Consider the following 27,892-nt stretch of genomic DNA (forward strand, 5'->3'; position numbering starts at 1 on the left):
ATGTATGACACCTGTTTGTGTGTATGTTGTTTTCCATCTGCTCATACAGCCTAAAGCATCGTTCTCAGTCAAACAGACAGTTGGGGTGTGTACTCAGATCTTTCACTTCAGTAAAAGTACCAATGCAACAGTGTGTACATGAAATAAGCAAAAGTCGTGCATTCTCTGTTCAGCTTAATGTGTGTTATTAGCAAAATGTGCATCAGGTACTCTTTGTGCACGGTGATGTCCCTTGTGTCTGATGTATTATTGATGTGACATTATTAGATTGTTGCCTCTGATGCATCAGCGTAGAGGAGGAGCTAGTTTAAACGACCTTATGTGTAGTTGGTAGTTTGGTTCAGTGGTGGATGATTAATGTGAGAGGAAATACATTTCTGCTCCATAGATTTATGTTTATATATTGAACTTTGCTTTGCTTTGGTTTTGGTTTTTGGATGTAGACAGTAGGTGAAATAGAAGGATGGAAAGTAGAAGTACTGCAAAATCATACCCGAGCACAGTACTTGAGTAAATGTATTTCCACCATTGTTCTGTGTCTTTCCGTCTCTCCATCTTTGTCTGTCATCGTTAGAAATGGTTGTTTATTTTACGCTCTCGTGTCCCACCACAGTGTCACTTACAATTAAAACACTCAGCACCGTCGCTGTCTCGCTGCCAGGGCGATGAAAAAAAAAAACTTCCCCCTCTCTCCATGGCAACCAGTAGACAGCCATATGGCGGCTGTACAGACCATAATGAGTCAGTGGGAGATTTGCTTAATTATACCTCCTCTGTATCGTGCACATAGTTGTAGCCGCGCTGGCGTTTTTCAGGCAAAGCGGTGCTGGAGGTGCTCGGCTGTGTGTGTCGGTTTGCACTTTAGGAAGAAAAGAGAATAAATTACAAAGAAAATACTGTGTGAAACTCGAAGCTTCCAGTAGAAGTTGAACAGTTGGCATGAAATAAACAGCCTTGTATATTTTTTTTCTTGTTTTATTGAACTTTTTCCATTGAGTTTGACCTTTTCTGCAGTAAACAGTACTTCATCAGAAAAGGAGGCGTCCTCAGTATTTCGTCCAAGGCTGCAACTACAGATTATTCTCATTATCAATTAACCTGCAGATTATTTTTTCAATTAATCAAATATAATTTTGGTGTGTGAAATGCAGCAATCAAGGGCAGCTGAAAACCCAAATATATTCAGTTTTCTGTCACTTTTAGAGAGTGTTTGAATGTTTGCTTGAAAATAACTTCAGTGATTAACGGATCATTAATTAACAGCTGCCGATTGGTTTCCTGTCAATGGACGGATCTATTAAATTGACAGGTTGAGTCGCTCTCAGCTTTAATTTTGTCCGTTCAGTTCATCCGCGCGCTCCCACTCGACAGCTCCAGCCAAGACAAACTCAAAACTTCGAATGTGATCAAGGTCGTCCTGATAATCTAAACACAGGACAGAAGTGCACTCAGAGGAGCGCTAAAACCTTTTCTGAGCCAGGTGTCTGCCAAGGTGCGCTTCCACATGATTTATTCATTTGGGAAGGTTGTGCATGTCTGTTATCCCCGGCTGGTCTGAGGAGACACGCAGCGGACAAAGAAGTCGAGAGCCTTGTGAAGTCGAGGTTGTTTTCGCAGCTCCTGGTTTACTCTGGATGTTTTCTGTCAGGGATGTTGGTGAACATCTGCAGCTTTGTTCATTATTATTCACCCCTTTTTTTTTATTTTTTATTCATCCAGGGAGAGTTTGCTGAGAACACAAACCTCTTTTCAGCATGGACTGAAATTCATGCAGACATAAATGTGCCTCCGAGCTCCCAAACAGGCTCTAAAATTTGCTGTGATATATATTTATGCATGTTTTCTTTTTTCAGTAATTACTTTTAACTGATTGTTCGTGCCAATTCCTAATGTGTCCCAGAGTTTCCTCACAGTTCTGTAGGTCACCCTGTCATGCAGCTCCTACCTCTTACATAAATACACTGTTTATCTCAGCCTGTTTTTCAGCAGAGCCTCAGTATCCAGTGATGAACTAAATGCAATTCAAAGTGCTGCCTGTCCTCCAAAGCAGAATCTTCTGTATATTTTCAGTATTGATTGATCTCTTGAGTGCTTTTTCAATTAATAGATTCATTGTTTAGCCAATAAAAGGCTTGTAATCATTTTCCAATGCCAGAGGTGATGTCGTCAAACCCAAAGATAATTCAGTTTGCAGTCAAAATAGCAGCAGATTCTCATATTTGAAGTTGCAGACGTTTGGTATGTTTGCTAAAAATCGGATGGTCAGTTATCAACCTTTTGTGGCGATGCATTCTCTGTCAAAGCTATTTGGACTCTTTTTAGCCTTCAGGTAGCCTCGCATCACTGGAACATTGGTCAGATTTTATAAGAGCTGAAACGTTTCTTTTGATTAATTGTTTAATCTTTGAAATGTGAAACAAAATTTTGGAAAATGTCCGTCACAAGCTCGTCTCTGAATGTCTGACTCCGACCGAGAGCCCCAAAAATCAAACATATTTAGCAAATATTAGCAAATGTTTGACGTCTCTGTTTGATTAAAGGGCTTCAAAAGGTGTTGCAGATGGATTTTCCGTCGATGGGCTGCTTGAGTAATCGCCCCAGCTCCTCTTAAACAGCTGATTAGTTCAGTTAAATGTCTGACTGTGGCTGCAGCGATGCGCGAACCATCGTGAAGTTCTGTATCTGCTGATTGAATCTTTGCTTCTAGTCGTGTCTTCTCTGATTTTTGGCTCCTCGGTCAAGATGTGGTAAATTACATTTGCAAGGTGCGTGCGTGCGTGCGTGCGTGCGTGCGTGCGTGCGTGCGTGCGTGCGCGTGTGTGTTGTCGTTTCATGTTCCACTCTTCCTGCTCTTCAGCTCCCCGCTGAGACCCTGCATAGACCTCCTTTTACCTCCAGCGCTCTTGCTGTCTTCTCAATCCCTCTATCCCCCCCGACCCTCACACATCCTCCTCCCTCTAATCCAGGCTCTCACTTTCTTCCTCTCCAAAGGATCCGCTGTTTACATAATCAACGTGGTTTCCTCTGAGAGGTCTTCTCTCTCGATCCCCCACCCCTCACCCCTTCCTCTCTCAGTCTTCCTCTCTCTTACATCCACTCGTGACCTCCCCCACTCTTTCTTTCTCTCTTCTCTGTATTCCCCTCAATCTGACTCATTCCTTTGGGTCTATTTTTATCTCTCTCTCTCTCTCTCTCTCTCTCTCTCTCTCTCTCTCTCTCTCTCTGTTTTCTCTCCCTCACGGTCCCCCTACATGTAATCAGTGCTCTGTCTGATGAACGTTATGATTGAACGTAGACAGCAGCGCAGGGGAGAAGCTGGGAGTCGGATGCAGCACAGAGGACATCATCTCAGTATCTTTTCTGTCTTTCCTTCTCGTCACCGTCCCTCCTCGCTCTCCGGTCAGACTCACTGTGTCATCATGCGTCCGTCTTAGTGACTGTGTGACCGTCCGCCGAGCTGGTCCCTGATTTTACATGCATACATCTGTGTGTGGGAGGAAGTGTGTAGGTGAGCACGATGGACGGGCTTTAGCAGAAGCCCAGTTCACTCGTCAGTGCGAACCCTTTGCATATGTGTCTCAGGATTGAGGATATTAGAGAGAATCATCTTAAGATATTGTGTGTAGAGTTTAAAATGTTTTGCCTGGAGGAAAAAGACTGCATACATCTGTACAGACAGCTGCCTAAATACTAAAAAAAACTGTAATGCATTGTGAAAGAATATCCTATTGATTGGGTGTTATTGCTGAGATGATGCGAACAAGGTTATAATGAGCATTTCTATGAGTGCTGACTCATGAATGTGGCTCAGTTTGCTATTCTTTTCTTAAAAACTCAACTAATGAACCTTGTGGCATTAGAAGTTTGATCAGTCTGTCCACTTTACAGCTGCCTGCTAAATAATTCAGAACATTTTCATTATTTTTCTTTGCCTGAAGTCTACCATCTACGCTTCGTCTTTCTTTGCCTCTTAGCGATGAAAGCGATAATAGCTTTGACTAAATGGTAATTACTTGCTGTCGACAGCCAGAACAGCTAAAATGTTCAAAAGTCAGAAATACTAGGAAGTCAGTGTAGGCAACATCGTAGCAGGATCAAGTGAAATGTAAATATATGTCAGGATTTGTCTTAAAAGGAAACATAAGCGTGTGGTTTGGATAGAAATGTGTGTTTTTTGTGCCAGGAGGTTTCTCCTGCCTTTCCACGTGCAGGCTGTAGTACGAATATTGGACGTTTTCACCATGTTGTCTGTGGAATATTTTGTGTTATTTTGCTGATATTCAACCTTGCAAACAGACACATCTTGTGTTACCATTTTCTTGGCACTAAATATTCATAATATAGATATCGGAGTTTGTTTATATCTCCTTAATTACAATATTTCAATACATTGTGCCGCACTTATACGGCTGTTTGTTAGCACACAAAGATAAATATGAAAAGAGACTGTGGGCTTGTTAAAAAAAAATAGGCACTGAGGTTTATGATTAACATAATTTTCATACATTAACAAACAGAAATTTCCTTTAGTTTCTTGTACACAGAGCTGGAGCTTAATGCCACCTTCAATCAAAGACCCTCCCCTCTCCACATCTAACCACAACTATCGCTCCCCCTAGGACCCGTTTGATGCAGAGCTTCAAAGAGTCCCACTCCCATGAGTCCTTGCTGTCTCCCAGCAGCGCTGCCGAGGCGCTGGACCTCACGCTGGACGAGGACGCCATCATCAAACCTGTCCACTCGAGCATCCTGGGACAGGAGTACTGCTTTGAGGTGAGAACTGAGCGGCACAGTGAGGACAGAACAACAGCACACTCACACACAAAGTGCAGTGCACGGAGCAGTAAATAGCACCAAAAATGTTGTTCCAGCCTGGCAAGTGACAGTGATGTGAAAGAGACTGATGTGAACTGAAAATATACCTTTTTTTTTTTTTTTTACATGTGAAACAAATGAAAGAAACAAGGACACTGAAATGAGCCCTTGTTCCTACATAATTTGCTGCAGGAGTCTGTCAGCTTTTTCCATCACCTTTCCATTAGTGGAACATGACAGAGGTTGAGAGTGAATACAAGACATTGTTTTGGCAGCTTAGCTGCAGTCTCCATAGTTACTAATGGCTGTGGTTGTTGAATTTACCATTGGCTATAACCTCAGGTGACTACGGCATCGGGAACCAAGTGCTTTGCGTGTCGCTCAGCTGCAGAGAGAGACAAATGGATCGAGAACCTGCAGAGAGCTGTCAAGCCCAACAAGGTGAGGGGAGAGAAAGGGATGCGGTAGAGGAAGAAAAAACGGATGATCCCTCTGTCTGTGTGTCTCTCTCTCTCCTCCCCGTCTCCCGTTGCTGTCTGTTTTCAATAAGAGCGCACCGCTTCATTTCTCTGTGTGAACTCCATCCTCGTGTCTGTGTGTGTCTGTGTTGAACAATTTAGCCGCTTCTCCAAGCAAATATTAAAGCTGCACGAGGTGATGTTGCAGGGTGGAGGATCCAAACTGCTGCTTTGAAAAGCACTGATGTCCACAAATCAGGTAATGTGATGTCAGTAAATTAGACACAGCAGGCTCATGTTTTCCCAACCCAGCGTGTCAGTGATCCTTGATGCAACAGGATGCTAGAGAGACAAAAGATCCAGGTCCTTTCTAACTGTGCGCCTCATGCAAGAACCTCTTGTACAACATATTTGTTCTTTAGTGCCGCATACGAGCAATCTATGAGGTTTTTTTCCCTTATTCACCTGTCACATGAGTCATGTACAGTCTGCCTCTCTTGACAGGGGAAAAAACACTAATTTGACCTGAAGTCATAATATATTAATCTGAAGGAATTTTGAGTTTAAATACTAAAATTAATGAAAATGAAATATGTATTTACTTCAAGGTGCAGTGTGCAAAATATGGCCAGACTCATTTAAATCATTCAAAAAGGAACTAAAAAAACCAACAGTTCTCATGTTATGCCGAAGGCTTTTATGTATAGTGTTGCAGATATTGACTAAGGTTAGCATGCTAACCAGCTAGCTGCAGCCCATCCTGTCTTATAATAGCACTTCATACCTCGAGAGGCGACAGTCCAAAAAATCTAGCCCCCGTAGTGTCAACTGGGAGATTTCACAAGCTCTCTTAAATAAACAAATAAACTAGAAAGCATATATTGCTTCCATACTAAACAGGAAACTGTACACCTGACTGAACTAAGATGAGCATAATTGCTGTTTGTTTAACTCACTGTGAAACACGCTTCATTCAAACTCGACAGAAACAAAATGAAACTCACCCAAAAATATCTTGGTTTGTCTTTTCGCTGCTCCAACAATCACCAGCTCCAGTTTACTTGAAATAAACCCTAATTTACAGAGTTCGAAGTGAAAATATTCGGTCTCAGCAGGCTGTGTTTCGACCTTCCTCTCGCTGCTCTACTGCTTCACGGCTCTCTTGTCCCGCCCTGCTGAGTCCTGGTCGGAGCCACTGTAAATCACCTCGGTGCTGTGTTTCCTGTCGTCAAACTGGCCTCCCTCGGTCCGTTCGGCACCGGTCCAGCCGTGTTCGATGGGGGACTGCTGAACCCAGTTCTGTTGCCTGCCATGTAAATGCCAACCGTCCCCCAGTGCTCCAGTCATCTTAGAGGGCTGCTAGCTGCACGGCTAACTGAGCTAATGAGTTGCTATAACCATAGACAGCGACAGCAAAGAGGGCAGTGAGCAGCAGTTACTCTGGACCTTCAACAGGTGGCCATTTCTTACACATTATACCTTTAAATATGATGCCAAAAGTAACTAAAATGACATTTAACTTGATTTGATGCAAAATAAATATTCTGATAACCATATCATTGTAATTATGCCAGTTTACCAAAAAGATTTGAAGATTTTAGGATTCTTATTGGTGTATTTTGGCACAGTAACGTACGGTTCAGTGGGAAACTTCTCTGAGCTGCAGCTTGTCGTCCAGTTTGAACCTCTGTTGCACCTGACTGTGTAACATGACCCACTGTAAGCTGTCTAACATCTCTGTGACCGTCACGTCCCCTTGACCGCCGTCGTGGACAGAGGACGCTCATGTTGAATCGTCCCCTCTTCATTTCTCTAACAGCACAGGGCTGCTCTGGTGGCTATTAATAGTTTTTAGTTTTTGTTCAGGAAAGAGTTAAGAACAGGAATATGAAAATGTTCTTGCATGAGGCCCAATGTCACTGTGTCCATATCTGACACCAGATTGAAGTTAATTAGTGCAGATGGGATCCTCTTCTTTACTGCAGCTCTGTTGTATGATTTAATCAGATATGATGGTGTATTTTCACATAATAATCTCTCCTTGTGCAGCTTTAAAGTGCTGTGATTTTATTTCCATCCTCACAGCTTAAAAAAAACAAATGTCAGCCCTTCATATTGGCTCAGCGTAAAACCAATATCCTAATTTTCACCCAGATTTCATAGTTCTGTAAAATTGTCCCGTATCTCCCCTCTCTGTTATTAAAAAAGTGAACAGGCATGCAAGATATGCAGCTTTGAAGGCATCCAGGGACTAGAAGTTATTAAGGCAGACTGAGATGAAACATCACCCGAGTTGAATGGCTCGTCCAGATGCTCGGGCCGCGGGGGTCCTGGCTGAGTCATGGAGCTCCAAGGACTCCACACGGGGGCTCTCTCCAAAATCATCCCCCTCCTACCCCTAAACAACATGCACCGTGCATCTCAGACCAGATGCATCGGCAGAGATAAGACTCACTGCAGAGACCAGGATTATCATTATGCTTCTTAACTTTCTGGAGCCTTTTGATTCCCTCTTTGAGCTTCGATTGTTTTTTCTTTTCTTTCCAAAAAGGAGAGCAGCCACTTCAAGTTGAATATCAGTGTTTTATTACTTTTTAGATAGTAAAACATGACAGGAACCATGGAAGATGTAACACGATATCAAAACGGAGAGCTGGAGCCCATGCTGGTGCTGCTGCACTGTATGTGCACTAGCAAACTGAGCCACCAGATGCCCAGCACATTTAAACTCAGAGGTTTGGAATTAATTATGCCGTGTGTTTGGCGCCGGTTATCAAAGAGCATACAAATGGAGAACTTAAGAACTGTGGATGCTCACGTATTGAGCCGCCTAAATTAGGACTTAAATAGTCTGAAGCAAACAGGGGGCTAACAGCGATGGCATTTGAGCCCAGTTGAAATGACTCAGCCCCCGTTCACTGAAACATCACTGTGCAATCAACACGGCGCTCTCCCCTCCCATGGGGGATGTCAAATATAGCTTGGGCTTTGTGATCATGATTAGGAAGTGTAGCTGTCTACAGAAACATTACCACCATTGTTTGTCCCTCGTCTCTGCAGCACACGTGCATTGTGTCGTTTGTGTCTTTCTGCATTTAAGTGGCGACTTTCTTCATGCAGGATCTCCACTTCCCTCCTCTTATCCTTCACATCCTCTGTTGTCTTTCTTTCCTGCGTCGCCGTCATGCTGTGTTCTGTCTCTGTATTCAAGTCAGAGTTGAGAGCAATTTATCAAGTCCAGCCTACAATCCACAGTAGCTCAACCGCCATGCCACCAGCCATTTCTCTCCTGTCATTTACTCTGTTCTCCTGCAGGCCGACCTGCTGTCGCACTTTATTCACACACACTCTCCGTTTCCATATCTCTGAACTTTTTTCTTTGCTGTTTGTCATCTTTCCCCCTGCATTGTATCATCATTCCTTGTAAAGCTTTTTTCGTGACTCTATTATTAGTTTACCTCCTTTGACCCGGCTTCATCTCCACGCAGGACAACAGCCGGAGGGTGGACAATGTGCTCAAGCTGTGGATCATCGAGGCTCGCGAGCTTCCAGCCAAGAAACGCTACTACTGCGAACTTTGTCTGGACGACATGCTGTACGCACGCACCACCAGCAAGCCCCGCACCGACACCGTTTTCTGGGGCGAGCACTTTGAATTCAACAACCTGCCAGCTGTCCGCAACCTACGCCTTCATCTATACAAGGAGACAGACAAGAAGAGACGCAAGGTAACAAAGAGCTCTTTAGGGCAGCGTGGAGGGCTGAGAATGACCTGTTACAAGAAAAAGACAGAAGCACTGTAGTGATGTGTTTATTTTAGCTTTCTGTTGCTTAAGATTGCTGTGATTTTATGCAATAATTCAAATATACCAAAAAGTGAAATCTAAAGTGGCTATAATCACTAATTTCAAAAGGAAATTATTCATAACAGAGTGTGAAAGGACCTACAGAGAATCATCACCTGAATCTGCATTTGGCTTTATAGTTTCAGCTCATTGTTTAGCCATCTTAGCTAGCAGCTAAAGAGCCAGATATTTCCCTCAGGAGTTCGTAGAGACCAAAAACAGAGCTAAAAGAGAGTGAGTATTGGACTTAAATTCATCAGGTGGCCAGAAATACGACTCCAAATGAATGATGATGCTGCTCTGTGACTGCTGGATGTGTAAATAAGGAAGTGTTTGCTGACAAGTTCACCGTATCCGCTTGACATTCCTGAAAGTGAATTTTAAAGCTATGAGTTAAAATCTTAATCAGCCCTGGCACAGCCCCCTTTTCCTTCCACCATTTTAACAGCATAAATAAGCAGTTTGGCTCATTAAAGCATCATTTCAACAAAACCGCAGATGAGAAAATAATGTGAGGCGGCAACATGAAGCAAAGTTCCTGCATTGTCATTCAGTGGCTTTATAATAAAATAGCCAACAGCAAAATGGGGTCTCATCTGTGGCGGCACTGCCTTTATTGGCTTCATAGCAGAAGAGCTATAGTTATACAACATCCATAGTGTCTTCAGACTGCAGTGAGTCAAGTTCTAACACAGAACGCAGCCTCAAAAGAAAGAAAGAAAAGCCAGAAACAATCGTAACTGATGAGGTAATCATTGAGTCACTGCCATGGATCAGCAGTCCTATCAGCCCCCTGCAGATACACAGCATTACGGCCATTTTGTGCTATTCTGCCCTTTTAGGTTTTGTCATTTTTAAAAATAAAAAGAAGAGAATAGTGCACCACAAATAACGATAATTTCTATTCTCATTTTAGTACAAGAGTAGCACCACTATGACAAAACATCTAATTTCCAGCTTCAGACTACCCTCCAGGGATCCAGTGGTAGTCTTGCTGCTCATTATTTATTCAGCGCTGAAGCTTTAAATGAACTTTGTTTTTTATATTTCAGATTATTTTTATAGATTTCATTCAGATGGTATGAGAGACAACCTTTCTTTGACACATGCGCCTCTTTTGTTCTCCAAGGAAAAGAGCACATACTTAGGACTTGTAAGCATCCCCATCTCAAGCATCACGGGACGTCAGTTTGTGGAGCAGTGGTACCCGGTCATCCAGCCCAGCGTCCTCACCAAGGGAGCCGGTGTCGGAGGGGGGAAGATCATCAACGCATCCCTACGCCTCAAATCCCGCTTCCAGACCATGAACATCCTGCCCATGGAGCTGTACAAGGAGTTTGCAGAGTACGTCACCAATAACTACCGCACCATGTGTGCTGTGCTGGAACCCGTGCTGAGTGTCAAGAGCAAAGAGGAGGTGGCCTGTGCACTGGTGCATATACTGCAGAGCACGGGGAAAGCTAAGGTAGGGACACCTCTATGTGACTTATCGGTACAATACAAAGCTAAACACTGCGTGTAATAAAGAGCAGTAATTCAGCCCTGCTCCTCTCCAGGACTTCCTGTCGGACATGGCGATGTGCGAGGTAGACAGATTCATCGACCGAGAACACCTTATCTTCAGAGAGAACACTCTGGCCACCAAAGCCATAGAAGAGTACCTCAAACTGATCGGACATAAGTACCTCAAGGATGCTATAGGTGAGCCTGAACAGCGTCAGTGTATAAATTAACTGTGCAGCATACACACCCAAATGAAGTTCAAACTCAGACGATGCTTTTAATTAAAGGAAAAATCCTCCCTTAGATGCTGTTACCCACATTCTCTCAGCCTGCCTCATTGTTTGTCTGAATCTGTTTTGAAGAGATTGTTTGGTTTTGTGGGGGAATTTTAGTTTTTTCCGCTATTTGTTGATCGTGATTGTGAGTAGATAGATTGTAATATTATTGTTTTTATGTGAATGTGTAGCTTAAGTTCAGCTCAAGTCTTGAAGTCTATCGGATCAAAATACAGCTTCCCTATAATATGTCGTACTCATTAGTGCAGCTTCTTAATGAATGTTTTCACAAGTACAAATACTGTAAAATCTCAACAATTATATTTTAGTTTGGAAGTATTATACAGACGTTGTGTGGCAGATATTTAATGGCAGGTTGTTCCACACTTTTGGTCCACAGTGAGATTAAGTCTCACCGTCTCCATACTTCTTTAACTGCTGGTACATTCAATGCTGCACTGTTTGATAGTCAAGGGAGAGACAGTCAGCAAAATACAGAGGTGCTGCACCATTTAGAGCTTTGTAAACAATAATACAACTTTAAAATCAATTCAACGGAGACAGGAAGCCAATGCAAAGATGCTAAGATGGGCGTAATATGCTCTCTTTCACCGTATTTGTTAGATCTCTGGCAGCTGCTTTTTGAGACGCTGAAGTGTGTTCACTGATTTTTTGGTAATCCAGTTAAAAGAGCATTGCAATAATCCTGGCAAGAAAACACCAACACACGAATCAATATCTGTGCATCAGGACTCTAACAACATTTCTTCAGTGGAAAAAAAGTCTTTCTGTCCTCATTTAATTTCAAGTAGTTGTTAGATGTCGAATCTGTAAACTGTAAACTGTTCCTTTGTTACTGAGAGTTAACTTTTGATATGAGTATTTTTCTGGTTAATAGTGAGTTTAGGCTTGTGAATAACTGCAGTTCCTTTAAGGTTTGCCTTCTAGCTGCAGTAGTTAGCTTTTTGGCTAATTAGCCCGCCACCCAGGTTTTCCAGCTTTACCCAAAAACTGCATTTAGTCTGTTGAATTTTCTGCTGATGGAAAATTCTCTTACTCTCCTATAAAAGATTTCTTTTTGTACAAATGGTTTTTCTTGTCTTTGCTTTGTGTATTAACAAAACTGAACTGATGATAGCTTTTACCATTTTTCTGCCACTAATGAAATGTCATTTGTAGGAGAGTTCATAAGGGCCTTGTATGAGTCAGAGGAAAATTGTGAAGTGGACCCCATGAGAATACCACCCTCTGTACTCCCAGACCACCAAGCCAATCTCCGCATGTGCTGTGAACTGGCACTCTGCAAGATCGTTAACTCCCATTGGTGGGTAGTTTGAAATGCAACAAAAAAAAAGAAAAAAAAAGAAATCCTTTGTTTTGAGTGTGTTTATTCTGCTCTGCTATTTTAAAGATACATGAGAGTTCAGATTCTTTCACAGGGAACTGAAGAAACTCTCCACGGTTTGTTTCTGATCCTGCGGTGTATCCTCTTCGCAGTGTTTTCCCTCGAGAGCTAAAGGAAGTTTTTGCCTCCTGGAGAGTGCGCTGTGCTGAGAGAGGTCGGGAAGACATCGCAGACCGTCTCATCAGTGGTTCCCTCTTCCTGCGCTTCCTGTGTCCCGCCATCATGTCCCCATCGCTCTTCAATCTCACACAGGAGTATCCCGACGAGCAGACGTCACGCACGCTCACCCTCATCGCCAAAGTAGTGCAAAACCTGGCTAACTTCTCCAAGTCAGTTTTACTTCACTTTGTTTACAGCCTGTACACTCGTACAATACTGTGTGCAAGACGTTATCTAACATGCATAAACAGCAAGCATTCAGGCAAAACCCAGAATTAATCAAACATCCTCTTTGATTACAAGAAAGTATACCTCAAATCTTAATTTCCAGTTCCTGTGTTAAAAGTAAAGCTTGCCATCAATTATTTTTACATCAGAATATGTTCAGTCTTCCTTCCCTGACGTGCACATTATAATGATATCTGGTGTCATTTTGGAATATGATAACATAATCTTAGTTTACCTCCTTTCAAAACTATATTTGCTTCATCATAAGACGCAAAAAGGTTCTCGATAGGCACAAGCTTGACTGAGCTCAGTGGACACAATAGTTAATGACACTGTCGTCTGCATATAGGCAGAATTAAACATTTGCCACATTTGTATTTGTCTCCTGGTATACTGATGAAAGTGGTGAACATTAGTGGGCCGAGGGCTGAACCCTGGGGTACTGCAAACTCGTTCGTTGACAGGCAGTTTAGCCCTTTCATTCTGAAGCGATGAAAAATGACACTCCATAGATAGATGTCTCCTTCATATTCTGTGAGAAATGTTGAAATGCTTCATGTTTTGCCAACAAAAAAATCAGTGTAGCTACAAGTTGTTGGACCACAAATAGGTTTTATACACAAACCTTTATGCTATAAGTCAAATTTGTCTCAATTTGGTGTATTTGACTCATAACCATAAAGTGAGTGATGTGTTAAAGGTTGCAGGTTTCATTTTAAACATTTGTTTACATTCATGGATTTACACTAAAATGTATTGAATGTTTTGGTCTTGACAAGACAGCAGTGGATATTTATGTTCAAGGGTTATCGTAGGTAGTCACTCCGGATGACATTTGATTTCACCTCACGTGTTGCTCACTCGCTTTTTCTACCTTTTCTCTTTCACTTTCCCTTCTCTTTCATCCCTTCCACCTGCTTATCTCGCCTTCCTTCTTTCCCACCTGCAGGTTTGGCAATAAAGAAGAGTACATGTGTTTCATGAATGAGTTTTTAGAGATGGAGTGGGGCTCCATGCAGCAGTTCCTGTATGAGATCTCCAACCTGGACAGTGTCAGCAATGCAGGCGGCTTTGAGGGATACATTGACCTCGGCAGGGAGCTGTCCATACTGCACAGTCTCCTCTGGGAGGTCATGGCTCAGCTCAGCAAGGTAAAACAAATAAAATGCAACAAAATCAGATTTACTTGTTGTTTAGTCGTTGTATTGAATAGCATTATATTATGCAGGATGCCGTGTTTTTGTGTCCACCCCAAGTATACAACTGCATGTTTTTTATTGTGAAGTCAAACTAAATCAAACTCAGACTGCAGATGTCATTTCAGCATTGAATTTCAACAATTTGGCCTCAGAAATGTCTCCCTGTTCTTTCACCTCAAACCTTTTTGCTAAATCTGGCTGTAAATCATTAATCAGACTTGAGCTGTCACTAACTCACAAGCACCAGGTGAGTGGAGGTGGAAATGTGGCATTTGAATGAATCTCTCACATTAGATAACTCAAAAATAGAACATCTTTTTAAAATCCACAGCACAGATTCTTTTCCCTTCAACCACAGGATGCCATCATCAAACTGGGTCCTTTGCCTCGCCTCCTGAATGACATCAGTATGGCCTTGCGTAACCCCCACCTCCAGAGGCAGCCCAGCCATCAGACAGACAGGGTGCAGGAGAGACAGACAGACAGGCTGCTGTCGCGGCCGAGCTTCAACAGGGGAATCTCATCCGAGTTCCAAAACCTCATGATGAGGGATCTGAACAGGTAGGCAGTATCACAACAGCCCTGCTACATTCATCATCAACTGTTTTCTGCATCAGAGACTTTGACTCCTCTGTTTTTATGTCATTTTAAATATATGAAGAAAGATAATGTTTAGGAAAACTGTGTTACTTGTAAACTGAGTTGGGTGAGATACTGAAAAGCCTTCAGTGTTAGCAAAGGTAGTGCTGTTCATTACTTGTTGCTTAATATTGATTAAAGCTCAGTCAGTGTGCCTTTAAACAACTCCAAATCCTCCACACACTGAAGTCACATCGTTTGTATCGCTAGCTTAGCCGCTGGATGATCAGTAAATCCTGCAAACATCTCTGCAGAAGTCCTGAATGTAGGCTAACATCAGCAAGCCGGCTAAGAAGACACACACAACGATTTGGAGTTACCAGGAGTCACATTTTTCCAGTAAATATTCACATCTGAGAAGCTGCAGCCACACAACTTTTGCATTTTCTCTTCAAAAATGACTTCAATCGATGAACAGCATTTTATTGTGTGATCGATGAATCAGCAAATCGTCGCAGCTATAATTGCCTCTTCGGCTCTATCCTCGGCTATTGATGGCCTTACTCCCTGCTGTTCTCCAGCTCTATAGATATCACTCGCTTGCCTTCCCCTACCTCCACCGGAGGGGTCATGCCATCCCGCTCCCAGATGAGTTTTCAGGACCGTGACCACCCCCATCGAGCGTCCTCCAAAGACATGTTTTACGTATCACGCCCTCCCCTGGCCCGATCCAGCCCAGCCTACTGCACGAGCAGCTCGGACATCACGGAACCAGACCCTAAGGTGAGTTTTATCATACCGATTCGGGGAATCATCATCCCATTCACTAGGTTTATCTTTATCAGCGTGAGGTTAGTATGACGTGCATGTTAGTCATACTTAATAGAATCTGCCATCGTGTGATCGAGGCTGTAGTATATCATGACATCTGCTTTTTTTCCACTGATTCACCACGCAACTCATCCTAGCGGTATTTCCTGGGAAATACTTTGAGGCATTCCGATATCCAGGCCTCGCGGTAAAAACACCCGCACCACCCTCACCCATATCATCCGTGGCCACCTAACATACATAATAACAGGGGGCACACTAGCCTCTCATATCCCTAATTATTTAGGTGCTCAGTGTCAATAAAAGCGTATCTATGATGGACCTCCAGGATTCCCGAATGAACAGCGTGTCTAACCTGCAGTCGGTGGACATGCTCAACTCCTCCCAGGCCTCCATCGCCGGCATGGGCAGCTTCGGAGGGCTGAGCAGCGGAGGCGGTGGCGGCCTGGGGTCGGGCCTGAGCAGCCAGCTGCGGGCCGGTGGGAGGTTGTCAGCTGGCTCTGGCGGCTCCAGCATGTCCGGCGGCCTTCGGCTGAGCCAGCTGAGCCAGATGGGCACCACCACCGACTCGCTATCCCAGCAGCAGCAACAGCAGGCCGCCGCCATGCGCTACCCGCTTTCCTTCCAGAATCCCCTCTTTCATCTGGCGACTGCTGATGGGCCTCAACAGCAACAGCTCCATCACCAGCACAGCCGGGCTCAACCCCCAGCCCCCCTGCTCCTGGCCCCAGACCCTGAGCCCTCTCACCAGGCCTACATCCCACAGTTCGCCCATGGGGGGTTCTCTCGCAGTGAGGACCTGTCCACCCTCAGGACCAGGGACGGTCACCTGGGCCAACCCAGCATCATCCACTCGCACAGCTACAGTGACGACTACAGCAGGGCTGAATATGGACGCAGGCAGATGTCCATGCAAGTGCAGGTACATGTGTCTTCATTGTCTTCTCATGACGTCCTCAAGCCACCATGTGCAGATTTTTATGTCTCTTTTAAATTATTTTTTAATTCTGATAGAGTTAGTGCTTCATTATCGTTTAATTGATTGATTATTTTTAGTTAGGAAATAGTGAGAAATGGCCATCATAAATTCCCAAGAGGCCATTGTGACATCCTCAGGTTGCCTGTTCTGTTCAACCAATCGCCCAAAAACCAAAGATGTTCAATATACAACAAAATAACACAGATATAAGCAGCTGAAATGTGTAAGATCAAGTCAATTAATCATCATTTTTCAACCAAAAATTTACTTCTCTTGTTCCACATTCACAGTTAAACTCAATCTGTTTAAGTTTCGGACTGTTGGTTGGACAAACCAAGCAATGGGAAGATGTGCTGTGATCAACCATTTTCACCATGATCTGATATATCATACAGCAAAAGATTAATCAGACAATTAGCAGATTAATCAAGAGTGAAAAAATCACCAGTTGCAACCCATATTTGACATCTGGCAGTAGACAGACAGGAAATATGGGAAGAAAAATGCAACTCCGAAGATTTCAAACTCATCGATCCATCACTCAAACTGTACTTCCTGGACTGTATTTCATGGCCTCACAGAGGGTTGCAGCCGTATGACAGTTTCACAGTACAAACATCATATCGTGTACATTTACTTCTACTGTACTGAATTCCACCATATTAGTGTCATTTAAAAAATGTGTGTGAAAATTTGTTGCAACCCTTGTCTCACCTGTACCTGAAGCAACAGACCCAACCTCAGCAGCCTTTTTTAACGCAGGGCCACGAGCTGAAACAAGAGCTGAAAATGCTAACTTACTGTTATTTACCTGTTTTCTTGCTAAGGACAACCTCCAGCAGCAACAGCAAATGATGGGCATGAGCTCCCAGACAGGAACCTCCCACTCCTCTCTGGCCACCACGCCCCCCTCCACAGTCCAACCCATGCGCCAGAGTTCTGTTGCCCCGCCTCCCACCCAGCGCGTCAAGTCCCAGACCTCCCATCAGCTGTCCGTCAGCGCGGCCGCTGTGCCCGCTGCTCCGGCTAAAACACGACCGCAGAGCGGCAATCTCCTCCAGTCACCAGAGTCCGGCTACGGCGGCAGGCAGCACGGGTCCCGGCAGCTGTCCGTCAAGGACAACACTGCCCCGGGCCTGCCCCACCAGCAGAGCTCTGTCAGGGAAAGCCAGAGTCCACAGGGAACCACGAGTCAGAGCACTCAGCAGTCACCACAGCAACAGTCTCAGCCACAGCAACAGCACCTGCTCAAACCCACCATGAGCAAACAGGTAACATCTGCACGCTCTGACTTCATTTCAGTCTCTTTATTCACTCACTGCAGCACTGTGTGCAGGATGTCAATGACTGTATGTGGCTTTAAATTCTGTATGTGTGGCTCACTGAGTCAAGCACGGCACTAACATTCAGTCAGAAATAAGGGCTTGAGTCCCACCGGGGTCCACGCCGTGCTCGGAGTGAATGAACTTACGCAGCTCTGAGGCACTTTTTCATGCACAAAGTTGTTATGAAACTGAACCGAATCCGCTTAAGAACTCATGTTCTCATATTCAGTGTGCTGGCCTTTCTTCCCAGGTCTCCCAGTCTCCATCCACCCTCAATCCCCCGACTCCAGCCAATGAGCGAACAGTGGCCTGGGTCTCCAACATGCCTCATCTGTCGGCCGACATTGAAAGTTCGCGGATTGACCGTGAAGAGTTCAAACTGAAGGAGTACTCAAAGAGCATGGATGAGTCACGCATGGACAGGGTAGGTAGCACTTTTAAGAACTGGCCTTTAGAGAAAAACACCTTTGATTCATGCCTTGTAAAACGCAGAGGAACGTTGAGTCATGTCGATCACTGCTGAGCAGATGGCACTCAGATCTGGTCTCAAACAGTGTGGGAAACAAGAGCCATCAGCCAAGTGTTTGGAACTCTTTTTCAGTGTTTGGTATATTCGCTGTACATCAGCCTGCACGCAGCAGCCACTTTGGAGTATTTGGAGGTGGTTTTCTACCTTTTTGTGAATCCATGGATGCACATAAAGAGCTTTCAAACCCACCACCTGCTGAGAAATCAAGGCATGCAAACACCAACCCGCTCTAAACATTTCTAATTTAGCATTCCCTCCGTATGTCCGCCTCAGGTACGGGAGTACGAGGAGGAGATCAACTCCCTGAAGGAGCGCCTGCTGATGTCCCATAAGAAGCTGGAGGAGTACGAGCGGAGGCTCCTCACGCAGGAGCAGCAGACCAATAAGATCCTCCTACAGTACCAGAATCGGCTCGATGACAGTGAGAGGAGGCTACGGCAACAGCAAGTGGAGAAAGACTCCCAAATTAAAGGGATAATTAGCAGGTAAATGGAGGCTGTTGTTGGGATGGAGGGCGAAAGACAGCTAAGACGTCATGTGGTTTTTGTAGGGAGGCCATTGGCGGGCCACATTGACTTTATCCTTGTTTACCGGTGAATAGACTATATGAGTTTTCTTCTAAAATATGTGGGACAAAGTGTCACTTTCTCTCAGATAAAGATTGCTAGCATTAATTAAAATGTATTGTCTTACTTCTGAGCAGTAAGTGGAAGCAGAAGTACAACTTTGGCTCACTGGATTCTATTTTACAACAGTGAAACACGAACTTGAAGCAGTGATGTTTTTTCCTGAGATACATATATTACACATTGGAATATGACTCTATTTACAGGGGTTGTTATCTTGCAAAGAATATTGGAGGGTAGGAGGTTGTTCCAGTTTCATTAAGCACTACAGCCCTGGGAGGAAGACAGTGAGCTGTACAGTATATTGAAAGCCAAAGCTGCACACATGTAATGAGTGACAAATTAAATGTGAGGCTATTATAAGGGAGACAGAGATCTTCTTTGATAAGCGTGTAGGGCATGTTCCCTTGGTGGTTGGTTTCTTTTTAACTGAGTTAAGCTGGACAAAGGAGTCTTTGATTATCCTCTCAGCTCTTCTTGTAGCAAATCTGCTATCATAACCTCACAACATGGTTTACTTGTTGTTCAAGAGCATCATATTTGGATGACTGCGGAGAGCTCCAGCTGAGTCCTAATTTATTGAGCGCTTGTGTGAAATTGTAATGGTGCAGTTTTTGAGTGCAGTCTTTAGTTTTCATTGATTGACCACAAAATTAAGTAGTTGATGGGAAAAGAGTGGAGTATTGATCGAAGCTCAGTTGTAGTCAGGCACGAAAACCAAATGTTTGCTGTGGATTCTTTGAGCATTTTAAGTGTGACTGCACATTAGCAACGCTGCCCAAATTTAGCTTTGTTTATTCTTTACTGTGGAGCGAGTTCAGACAAAAAGGCTCTGTAAGGAAAAGAGTTCAATGTTTTCTTGTGCACATCTTATAATAGTCTGTGGTCTGCAACTGAAGGGTGGATGTCTGTGACAGAGAATATTGCCACTTCTAACCCACTCCAGGAAAGAAGACATGGAATGAAGACAGAGACAGTCCTGCTCGTCTTTTACGGGAAAGCATCTTTAAAGCCCTAACCTTGTATATAAAACCACCCGTAAAACACCCTCCCATGCCCTCGTGCTGTTGCACTTACCATCAGCCATTTTTATGAACACAGCTCTTAACTGGATCTCGGAATCACGTCAGATGATTCCTCTTAGCTTAACTCTCAATTGACTCTCCCACGAGATTGCATTGTAAAAAGCACAAGAGGATTGAGAATTTGATAACTTCAGAAACATGTCTGCACTTTTTAAAGCAACGCAGAGCATTGTTTTGGACCTTCAGGCACAGGACTATGGAAGACCAAGGTTTAATTTTAGCTCTTCCATTTTAAATCAAGGTGAACCATGTTCGCTGAAGGACTGCTGGCGTATCTTTCTACAGAGTGAACATGGGGACCGACGCCTCTCTCTCTTTTTTACATTCATGCGATGCCATGGTGTAATACGACGAGGTGAGAGAGTCACAGACTATGATGGCGATTCAAGCACGAGGCATAAAGGAAATATGCCACGTAACAAAGAAGCTTCATCTGAGCACTTAAAGCCAAACCGTTGATTACTGCTCCCCCAGAGCACCAGCTCAAAGTGAATACAGTAAATCTGCTGCACACGGAAAGCATAGCATGCAGGAAACTGATATCTCTGAGGCTTACACTTTGCAACTTGTGTGATTTTTAGCATCTGACCACACAAGAACGAATTAAGTAGCAGATCTGGATGCTTCCGAGTCAATTTTACTCATGTCATGAGTTGCACTGCGAGGCTTGTGCACCGTCTGGACACATTTTAATTTCGACGCACAGACATGAGTAATGCAAAGAGTGGATGCCAAGAAACATGGTCTCAGGCCATCGCATTGGGTTGATTGGGCTCCAAAAATCTTAGTGAAATGACAAGCGTGACCATAGCCTTATGTTAGTTCATCTCAAATTGACTTTTTAAGTTGGATTTTCACATTCAAATACATTACGATGCAAATGCAAGCTCAGGTTCTGCAAAAAGGAGTGTGTGTGATCCTGAATTCATGGCTCCCATGTAGCCTTGAAAATATCTCTTCATCTGCAGAACTAAAACACTCAGCGTCGTGTTTCAGTGTCAGAGATTTTCTTTCAGAGAAGCCTTAATGTTCTGTGCATAAACTTTACTTTAAGCTCAGAGCAAATCCGTCATTAGACCAGATACGCTTTTTGTTCTCAACAGTCTAATTTAAACCAAAGCCAAATACTGAGTTTTAGTCGTGCTAGGTTAAATCCACTGAAAACACTGAATCCACTTTACCTGTAGCACTTGTTTCTCTATTTTTTCTTTAGGGTAGTGATCCCATTAGTTGGCTACAGGCTGTCCTTTTGTCGTCAAAAATATTTTAATGCCTTTTGGTAATTATAAATATAAACTATTTATCTTCCCCAAGCTGTTTGCTGCCATCTGAACAGCAGATTTATGCTGGAGAGATGCAGCCAGTTTGCAGCAGGGGAAAAGAAATCTACGGTCTTAATTGTACCTGTCATAGTAATAATCTATTTTTAACTATAATCCATAGCATATTAAAGTCTGTGATGCAAGAGCCATAACAATAATAATATATGAGATATATATGAATTCTATTGAGAGTGAGATTATAATTATTTTAACCTTGCAATAGCTAACTTTTTAGCAGGAGAAGCGCAATAATAGATACAATATGTCGACATGTGCTGTGTGTGCAGGCGCACATGCAGGATCCTGCAGAGGTATATTGTATGCATCTTGTGTACATACAGAAACAGTAACTTCCTGCCAAAATCTTTAACCAGGTGCCATCCACAGTATCTAAAGAGAGAAAATAAAGACCTAGAATACTGTAAAGTGCAAAACACCACAGAGACAACATGACAACAATGACGTGACTCTTTGACAGCAGTATCTTCTGCACAGTGTGTTCTTAAGTTCCCAACTTGTTTTTGGCTTATCTGTATGATGTTTGTGAATTTCTCTGCATTTTAAAATGAAAGACTGCAATGGATATTATTTATTAATTAGAGCAAAAAAAAAGAAGATTTTCTCATATCTGTATGATTTTGCTGTATATGCTTGGTATAACTTTTGACCTGCAGTCCGTCATTGGTGGTGTCCGGTGACGTGGTGATCAGAGTAGTTGTTAAAGAAAGCTAGACAGTACTGTCCTTAACTTATGCAGTTACGCTATGATTTAAATATTATAATTAGAAGGGCAACCATCTCATTTTCTTTTTTCCTCTCCAGAGATATTGATAATATTCTGGTGTCTGTAGCAAGAATATATTGATAGGCTGTATAGATTGTACTACGGCAAAACTTCTGTTTAAATCTTGCAAATGAATTCATAGTGGTGATGAGTTTTGGCTTGATGTGTGTGTGATCAATATTGGTCTGATTGACATGGCTTGTAGCAACAGCCAAGGGTTTATAGTCACTTTTATACAGACCTGCGTCAAATGGTTGCAAATAGCTCTTAGTCTGTTCAAAGCAGACGGGCGGGGGTGTGCGGCAGCAGAACCAATCAGGCGCTGAGAGGTAAGTTTTCAGTCAAACGCTCGGACTCTACGTTGCACTTGTTGGCATAAAAAGAAAGTATTTGCAGCTGCTGTTTGATCCAGGTCTGTTTTTTGTTTTTTCTTTTTCATTTCCGTTGACTCTACATTAACTTTACATCCTATTTGACACCTTTGTCTCTGGCCTTTTTTCTCTGTAGCAGAATATTCAGACATTGTGACCTCATGTTGGTAGATACACACATTGTTTTGACGACATGTACGACTTGACCTCAAAAGCACACTACTTGAAGTACAACTGCATATGAAAAGCTTAACTTTTTTTTTTTTTTGTAACATATCACCCACATGAATCATTGTCTGCCTCTTGAAGTCATGTCAGAATCTTAATGCTGTATACTCATGTTACATTCCATTGTTCTTTGGGACAGTGCTTATATTTCTGTCTGTGCTTACGGTGTGATTGATTCTTTTCTTTTCCTATTCTCTTCTTTTGTAAAATAACTCTCAACACTGTACATTATTTATGGAATAAAACATCCAAACACCTATGTTTGAAACTTCACCTTGTGGATTTTCGTTCTTTATTGTCAAACATGTGCCTCTCTGTGTTGTGAATAAAACGATATGAATGTGCTGGAAGTAGCTTCGAGTGACACAACATGACTTGACTGGTGGTGGGTTTATTCTGCATTGAAACATGGTGGCAATTAAATGTTCCCGTCAGGCAATCTGATTGGCTCGGTGGCCGAATGAACACTGGAGTGACACTCGTTCTGGTCGTCTGGACAAATTTACAGGCATTGGCAGAGCTGCTCCTTGGTGCACTCTTATAAAGGGGAAATATTCCAGCAAGCTCATTTCATGTCCACAAATTGCAAAGATGTTTATGCTGCTGCTGTAAACTCTTGGAAATCATATGTATGGAAAGTCAATCCAGTGAAATCTACCATGAAAAGAGGACTTTTTTTATTCACACTAAGTTCCATTTGGCATTTTATCACCGCCATAACTATATTCACAGTTCAGCCAGTTGGCTGTGGAACTGCAAGGTAACCTTGTGTGAGAAATATCCTCGAATGACCTTATCTGGAGTAAATCCCTGGCACTTGGATAATCAGGAGAGCTGGGAAACCTGCACTGTCTGGTGGCTCATGGAAACTGCAGCAGTAAGCGCGCTCATATCTTTGAAATGATTAGTCAAAGGATTTTCCACCAGTGCCTTGGTCAGTCCGTGTTACGCAAGATGGGCAATTCCCAGGGGATGATGGCGATCTGTTACTGAACCATTCACTTCACATAGCTGAGCGTAATTGTCCACAGTTGGCCCTAATTGCACTTGGAAAACACCTTAAATTGGGTAAAAATGCTTTGACGAATCCCATGGGGCGGGGTTGGGGGGGGGGGGGGTATGGGGGTGCAAGAAGAGAAAAAGGCTCCACCAGTGAACATTGGCAGTGCCTCAGAAAGCACGGCTCAGTTACTGCTGCTCAACATTTGCATGGGCTTAAAAGCTTGAGCCGCCCGTCAGGTCTGGCGTTCAGTTTGAGATCCAGGTAACAGCGTCTTATCACTGTGCTGTTGTTGAGACAGATGTTGGAGTTGCACCTGCTCAACTTCTTGTCCAGTATCACCTTGAATTCATAATACCCCCTCTCTTTCTGTCAATCCCTCCCCCTGCCCCCCTCTCTCTCTCTCTCTCTCTCTCTCTCTCTCTCTCTCTCTCTCTCTCTCTCTGCTTCCAAGACTCATGGCTGTGGAGGATGAGTTAAGGGGAGGACCCATCATTGAGCCAAAAACCAGGATTTTCGCTGATCAGGTCTGTGAGACTGCTTCTTCTCTCGTCGAGTCCGTACGATGGCTGTCTTCTCTCCCCCCTCTGCCTCTCTTTATCCCCTGCTACTGTTATTATTTTGTCTGCTGTGTGTGTGTGTGTGTGTGTGTGTGTGTGGTCCCTCTGATCGTCTCGCCCTGTCCCTGACCTGTCCCCGTGTTTGGGTTTGACTGCCGTCTGTCTCTGCACAACATACCTGGGAGCTTTGAAGACCAAAGAGTGTTGCTGTTTGCATTCATCAGCTCAAGCGAGGGAGATGTGTGACTCTCGCTGGGCTTGTGAGCTTCTCTCGGTCTGTGATGGTGATGGTGATGATGATGATGATGGTGTTGGCCGGTTCTGTAGCTGTTTCTGTCACATGTTTCTGCTGAGCATGTTGGGGTTGACACTCATTTGCATACATGATGTAGAACCAGACTTGCACTCAGGTTATTGAACAGCTGAGACCCAAATGCTGCCTGGTGGGGGTGGTGGGGGTGCTGCTGTTGTGTCTTCAGGAGCTTCCCTCTTTAGTGCTTTTCATTTCATGCTCTCAACCCACCGCCTTTCTTATCCTGTCAGGCTTATGTAGCCCACACACATGCACACACACGCACACACACACATATACACACAGAAACGCTAAGAATGGAAGAGCTAATGACACCAACTGCTCAGCTCACTCTCATATTTGTCCAGATCTTCATATTCAGACTGAAATCCTCCTTTTTTTTCCTCATAATTCTTTAGGATTGTCCTCAGCAGTGTTGGATGAAGTACTTAGATCATTTTCTTAAATAAATGTAATAGTACCACTGTGTAGAAATACTGTATACAAGAAAAAATTGACTTAAATACAAGTACAGAAGTATTAGCATCCAAATATATTTGTGTCCAAAGTGTCCACCTGATATAGCAGTAGTAGCAGAAAATGGAAAAAACTAAAATAAAGTACAACTTGTACTGTACAAGTACCTCAAAATTGCTCCTAAGGACAGTACTTGAGTAAATGTATGAGTTACTTTGCATCACTGCTCACCAGTGTTGCCATGTTTGACGCTTAGTAGCCCAGTCGAGATAAAAGCAGCTCAGTTTCTTCTTCATTTTTCGTTATGGTTATTGAATGCAGGACTCAGTTGAATAGAAGTTGAACCTTTGTTAGGGCACTGATTATTACGTTTTTTTTGTTTTGTGCATTAGTCTTCATTAGTCTTAACTGCAACATGTACAGTATTAAAGTTTAGCCGTTGCTAATGCTACATGATCAGCACCAAACCATACTGTACATGACATACATACGTACATTTTCAGATTCACATACACATACATGTTCAGATGCATCAGTAAAAACTGAATTAAACAGACCAGGAATTACGTCTTACCGACGCTGCGTGTGGGGTTTCCTCATAAATGCATTGCTGCACATGCTGGTGCTAATCCTGGCCTTCAAAAAGAAGAGTGGCTCCACTAACAGTCGCCCCACTTGATATATTTTCTGTCAGTTCCCTGCCTGAAAAATCAAAGCGATGTCTCATGGTAGATTTCTAGTTAACCATCAAAAGGATGGGAAAAAAGATAATGATATGATGAATATAATGAAAGAATCCCAAAGGGAGGAGCTGACAGAGGCTCCAGAGCGTCACACTGATTGTCGTTATTACAACTAATGTGACAATGGTATATTCTGACAAATCCCACAGGACTATACATTTAGAAAAATACAGAAATATATACAGTTATATAACATAGAAAGATATGTCCAAAGCCCAAATGCATTCAGTTTGCTGTAATGTAAGACAAAGAGGTCAGCTAATTCTCAAACATGATTCACAAAATCTTTGGCATTTTTGTTTTTAAAAATGACCTAAACAATTAACCCATTATCAAAATACTTGCAGCAGAATTTCCCCTTGGTTGGTTAATCGATTCATCAACTAATTGTTCAGCTCTGCTGTGATCCATGTTGCATTTTTATGTTTGCAAATACTGTCTGTAAGCCGAGCTGGGTGCCAGATGGATGAAGTTTGCAGCGTAGGACGGTGAATTACGTGCCATTAAGTGTAGGCAATTAGGAAAAAAAGTATGTGGGATTTTAGTGCAGGTTATAACAAAAATAAACCAAATGAGGCTCATATTTACTGTTAATAACAAGATTCAGGACTTTCACTAGACCAGTGATTCATGTTGACTCTTGTTGACTGTCAGCAGAAAAAGGTGTTTTACCTGTTTTGTTGCTGAGCAAAAAGTCTTCAAGCAGGATTTTTATTCTGGCTTTGACACAACACAACATTTGGGGTAATGCCTCAGGACAGCATTATGCTGCTGTTATACATTACATTGCAATTTTGGGATTCATTTTATTCTATGTGTTGCCTCATGAACTGTGCTCACATCATGATTTTAGGTCGAATCTCACATTCATTCAACAAAATAACTATGACTTAAAAGCTAATTTGTCTTTAGTTAAATGACATTATTGCGTCCCATCTCTATGCTGACAGGTGCTTAGCTTCACCTCATGCCAATTTCATCTTTTTTTTCCTTTTTCTTCAACTCGATCCTTCATTTTATTTCATAGAAACATTGTAAAAATGATGCTTTCTCTTTAGGCATCATCATCAGTGTAAATACATGATTTACACTGATGAATGAGGCTGAGAAGAGCGATGCGTCTTTATGTTTGTTTATGAGTGAAAGTGAGTTATTACATCAAATTACTGATGCCAAAGTGTGTTCTTTCTCTATTAACAGGTGAAACAATCAGTTTGAGTTGGAAACATGTTCATTAATCTTGAGCGAGTCTGAAAAAAAGAGCCAAAAATAAATGAATCATTTAACAAGCTTGTAAGTCTGTGAGGAACCATAAAGACGAGCATTAAAGGGTTAATACCAGCAGTAAGCAGCAACACATGGCTTTATATCTACCAGTGACAATTTAAGCTGCTATACTGCCTTGACAAAAATGTTTATTGGATTACAGAAGAGCTCACAGCCAGCAGGAACCTGCTTAACATTCAGACTGTGCTGGAGGTTATCTTCAGTGTGGTGTTTGAAGGACTTTCTGGAGTCCTTCATTCCAGCAGATCAAACCGTGCAAAATGAAATCACAACCTTAATCACTGGAAGGTTTTATCAAATCACACGCCTCGTGCGCCTCCTGTACTCAATATTTGTTCCAATGTAAAATATGTACATTAAAGTGTATTTTAACATTCTTATGTTAAAGCGTAGCCACTGCAGTTTAAAGAATTAGAAAACCCAACAAACGCAGATCACTGTGTGAAAACCTGCAGGAGCTAACAGAGGATGGGTGTGATAAAGTTAAGCACCTGTATCATATAATGCAGCTCAACACAAATGAGACTTCACAGCCATGCGAGCGCCTCTGTGAGGTTCAGGCACAGTGGTGCTTCGAGCTAAATGCTAATGTCAGCATCAGGGCTGTGCTGAAGCTTTGAAGCTTCATTCATAATGTAGACGTTTGAATGCTGCTCAACTTTCTCTTTAATGAATGGACATGCATTTGTATTAGACATGCATGTACTGCATTCCTGCACAGAAGGCTACACTAGTATTATTAACCAAGTATTATAGTATTTGTAGAATTAGATTCCAGGTGCACCTGTTTCGGATTGCATGCCAACATGACAAACATCACACCATCTTCCATAGCACCACCTTAGCTTCGCACGTTAGCATGCAACTGCTAATTAACATTAAACACAAAGTACAGCTGAGGCATTGGATCACCAAAATCTTCAGGATAATCATCTGGGAACCATGAACGTCTATATTAAGATATTTCGGTGTGAACTGACCGACTGC

General features: G+C 42.9%; 1 protein-coding gene across 9 annotated transcripts in view; it reads left to right on the forward strand.

Annotated features, from left to right (window-relative positions):
* The window catches only part of syngap1b (synaptic Ras GTPase activating protein 1b), a 136,183-nt gene that overhangs the window by 94,705 nt on the left and 13,586 nt on the right, over positions 1-27,892 (forward strand). For 6 of the 9 annotated variants that reach the window (XM_076736918.1, XM_076736916.1, XM_076736919.1 and 3 more), the window contains 15 exons: positions 4,620-4,773; positions 5,158-5,256; positions 8,762-9,001; positions 10,248-10,583; positions 10,675-10,819; positions 12,076-12,220; positions 12,394-12,630; positions 13,638-13,839; positions 14,246-14,448; positions 15,048-15,249; positions 15,626-16,219; positions 17,104-17,547; positions 17,852-18,025; positions 18,404-18,615; positions 24,001-24,073. In XM_076736918.1, the coding sequence (XP_076593033.1) occupies positions 4,620-4,773; positions 5,158-5,256; positions 8,762-9,001; positions 10,248-10,583; positions 10,675-10,819; positions 12,076-12,220; positions 12,394-12,630; positions 13,638-13,839; positions 14,246-14,448; positions 15,048-15,249; positions 15,626-16,219; positions 17,104-17,547; positions 17,852-18,025; positions 18,404-18,615; positions 24,001-24,073 (3,460 nt within the window). Of the gene's footprint in view, positions 1-4,619; positions 4,774-5,157; positions 5,257-8,761; positions 9,002-10,247; positions 10,584-10,674; positions 10,820-12,075; positions 12,221-12,393; positions 12,631-13,637; positions 13,840-14,245; positions 14,449-15,047; positions 15,250-15,625; positions 16,220-17,103; positions 17,548-17,851; positions 18,026-18,403; positions 18,616-19,702; positions 22,820-24,000; positions 24,074-27,892 lie in introns of those variants that run through there. The other 3 variants (XM_076736917.1, XM_076736921.1, XM_076736920.1) reach the window with 3 other exon arrangements.

Source organism: Chaetodon auriga, chromosome 8, assembly GCF_051107435.1.
Source record: "Chaetodon auriga isolate fChaAug3 chromosome 8, fChaAug3.hap1, whole genome shotgun sequence".
Classification (NCBI taxonomy): domain Eukaryota; kingdom Metazoa; phylum Chordata; class Actinopteri; order Chaetodontiformes; family Chaetodontidae; genus Chaetodon; species Chaetodon auriga.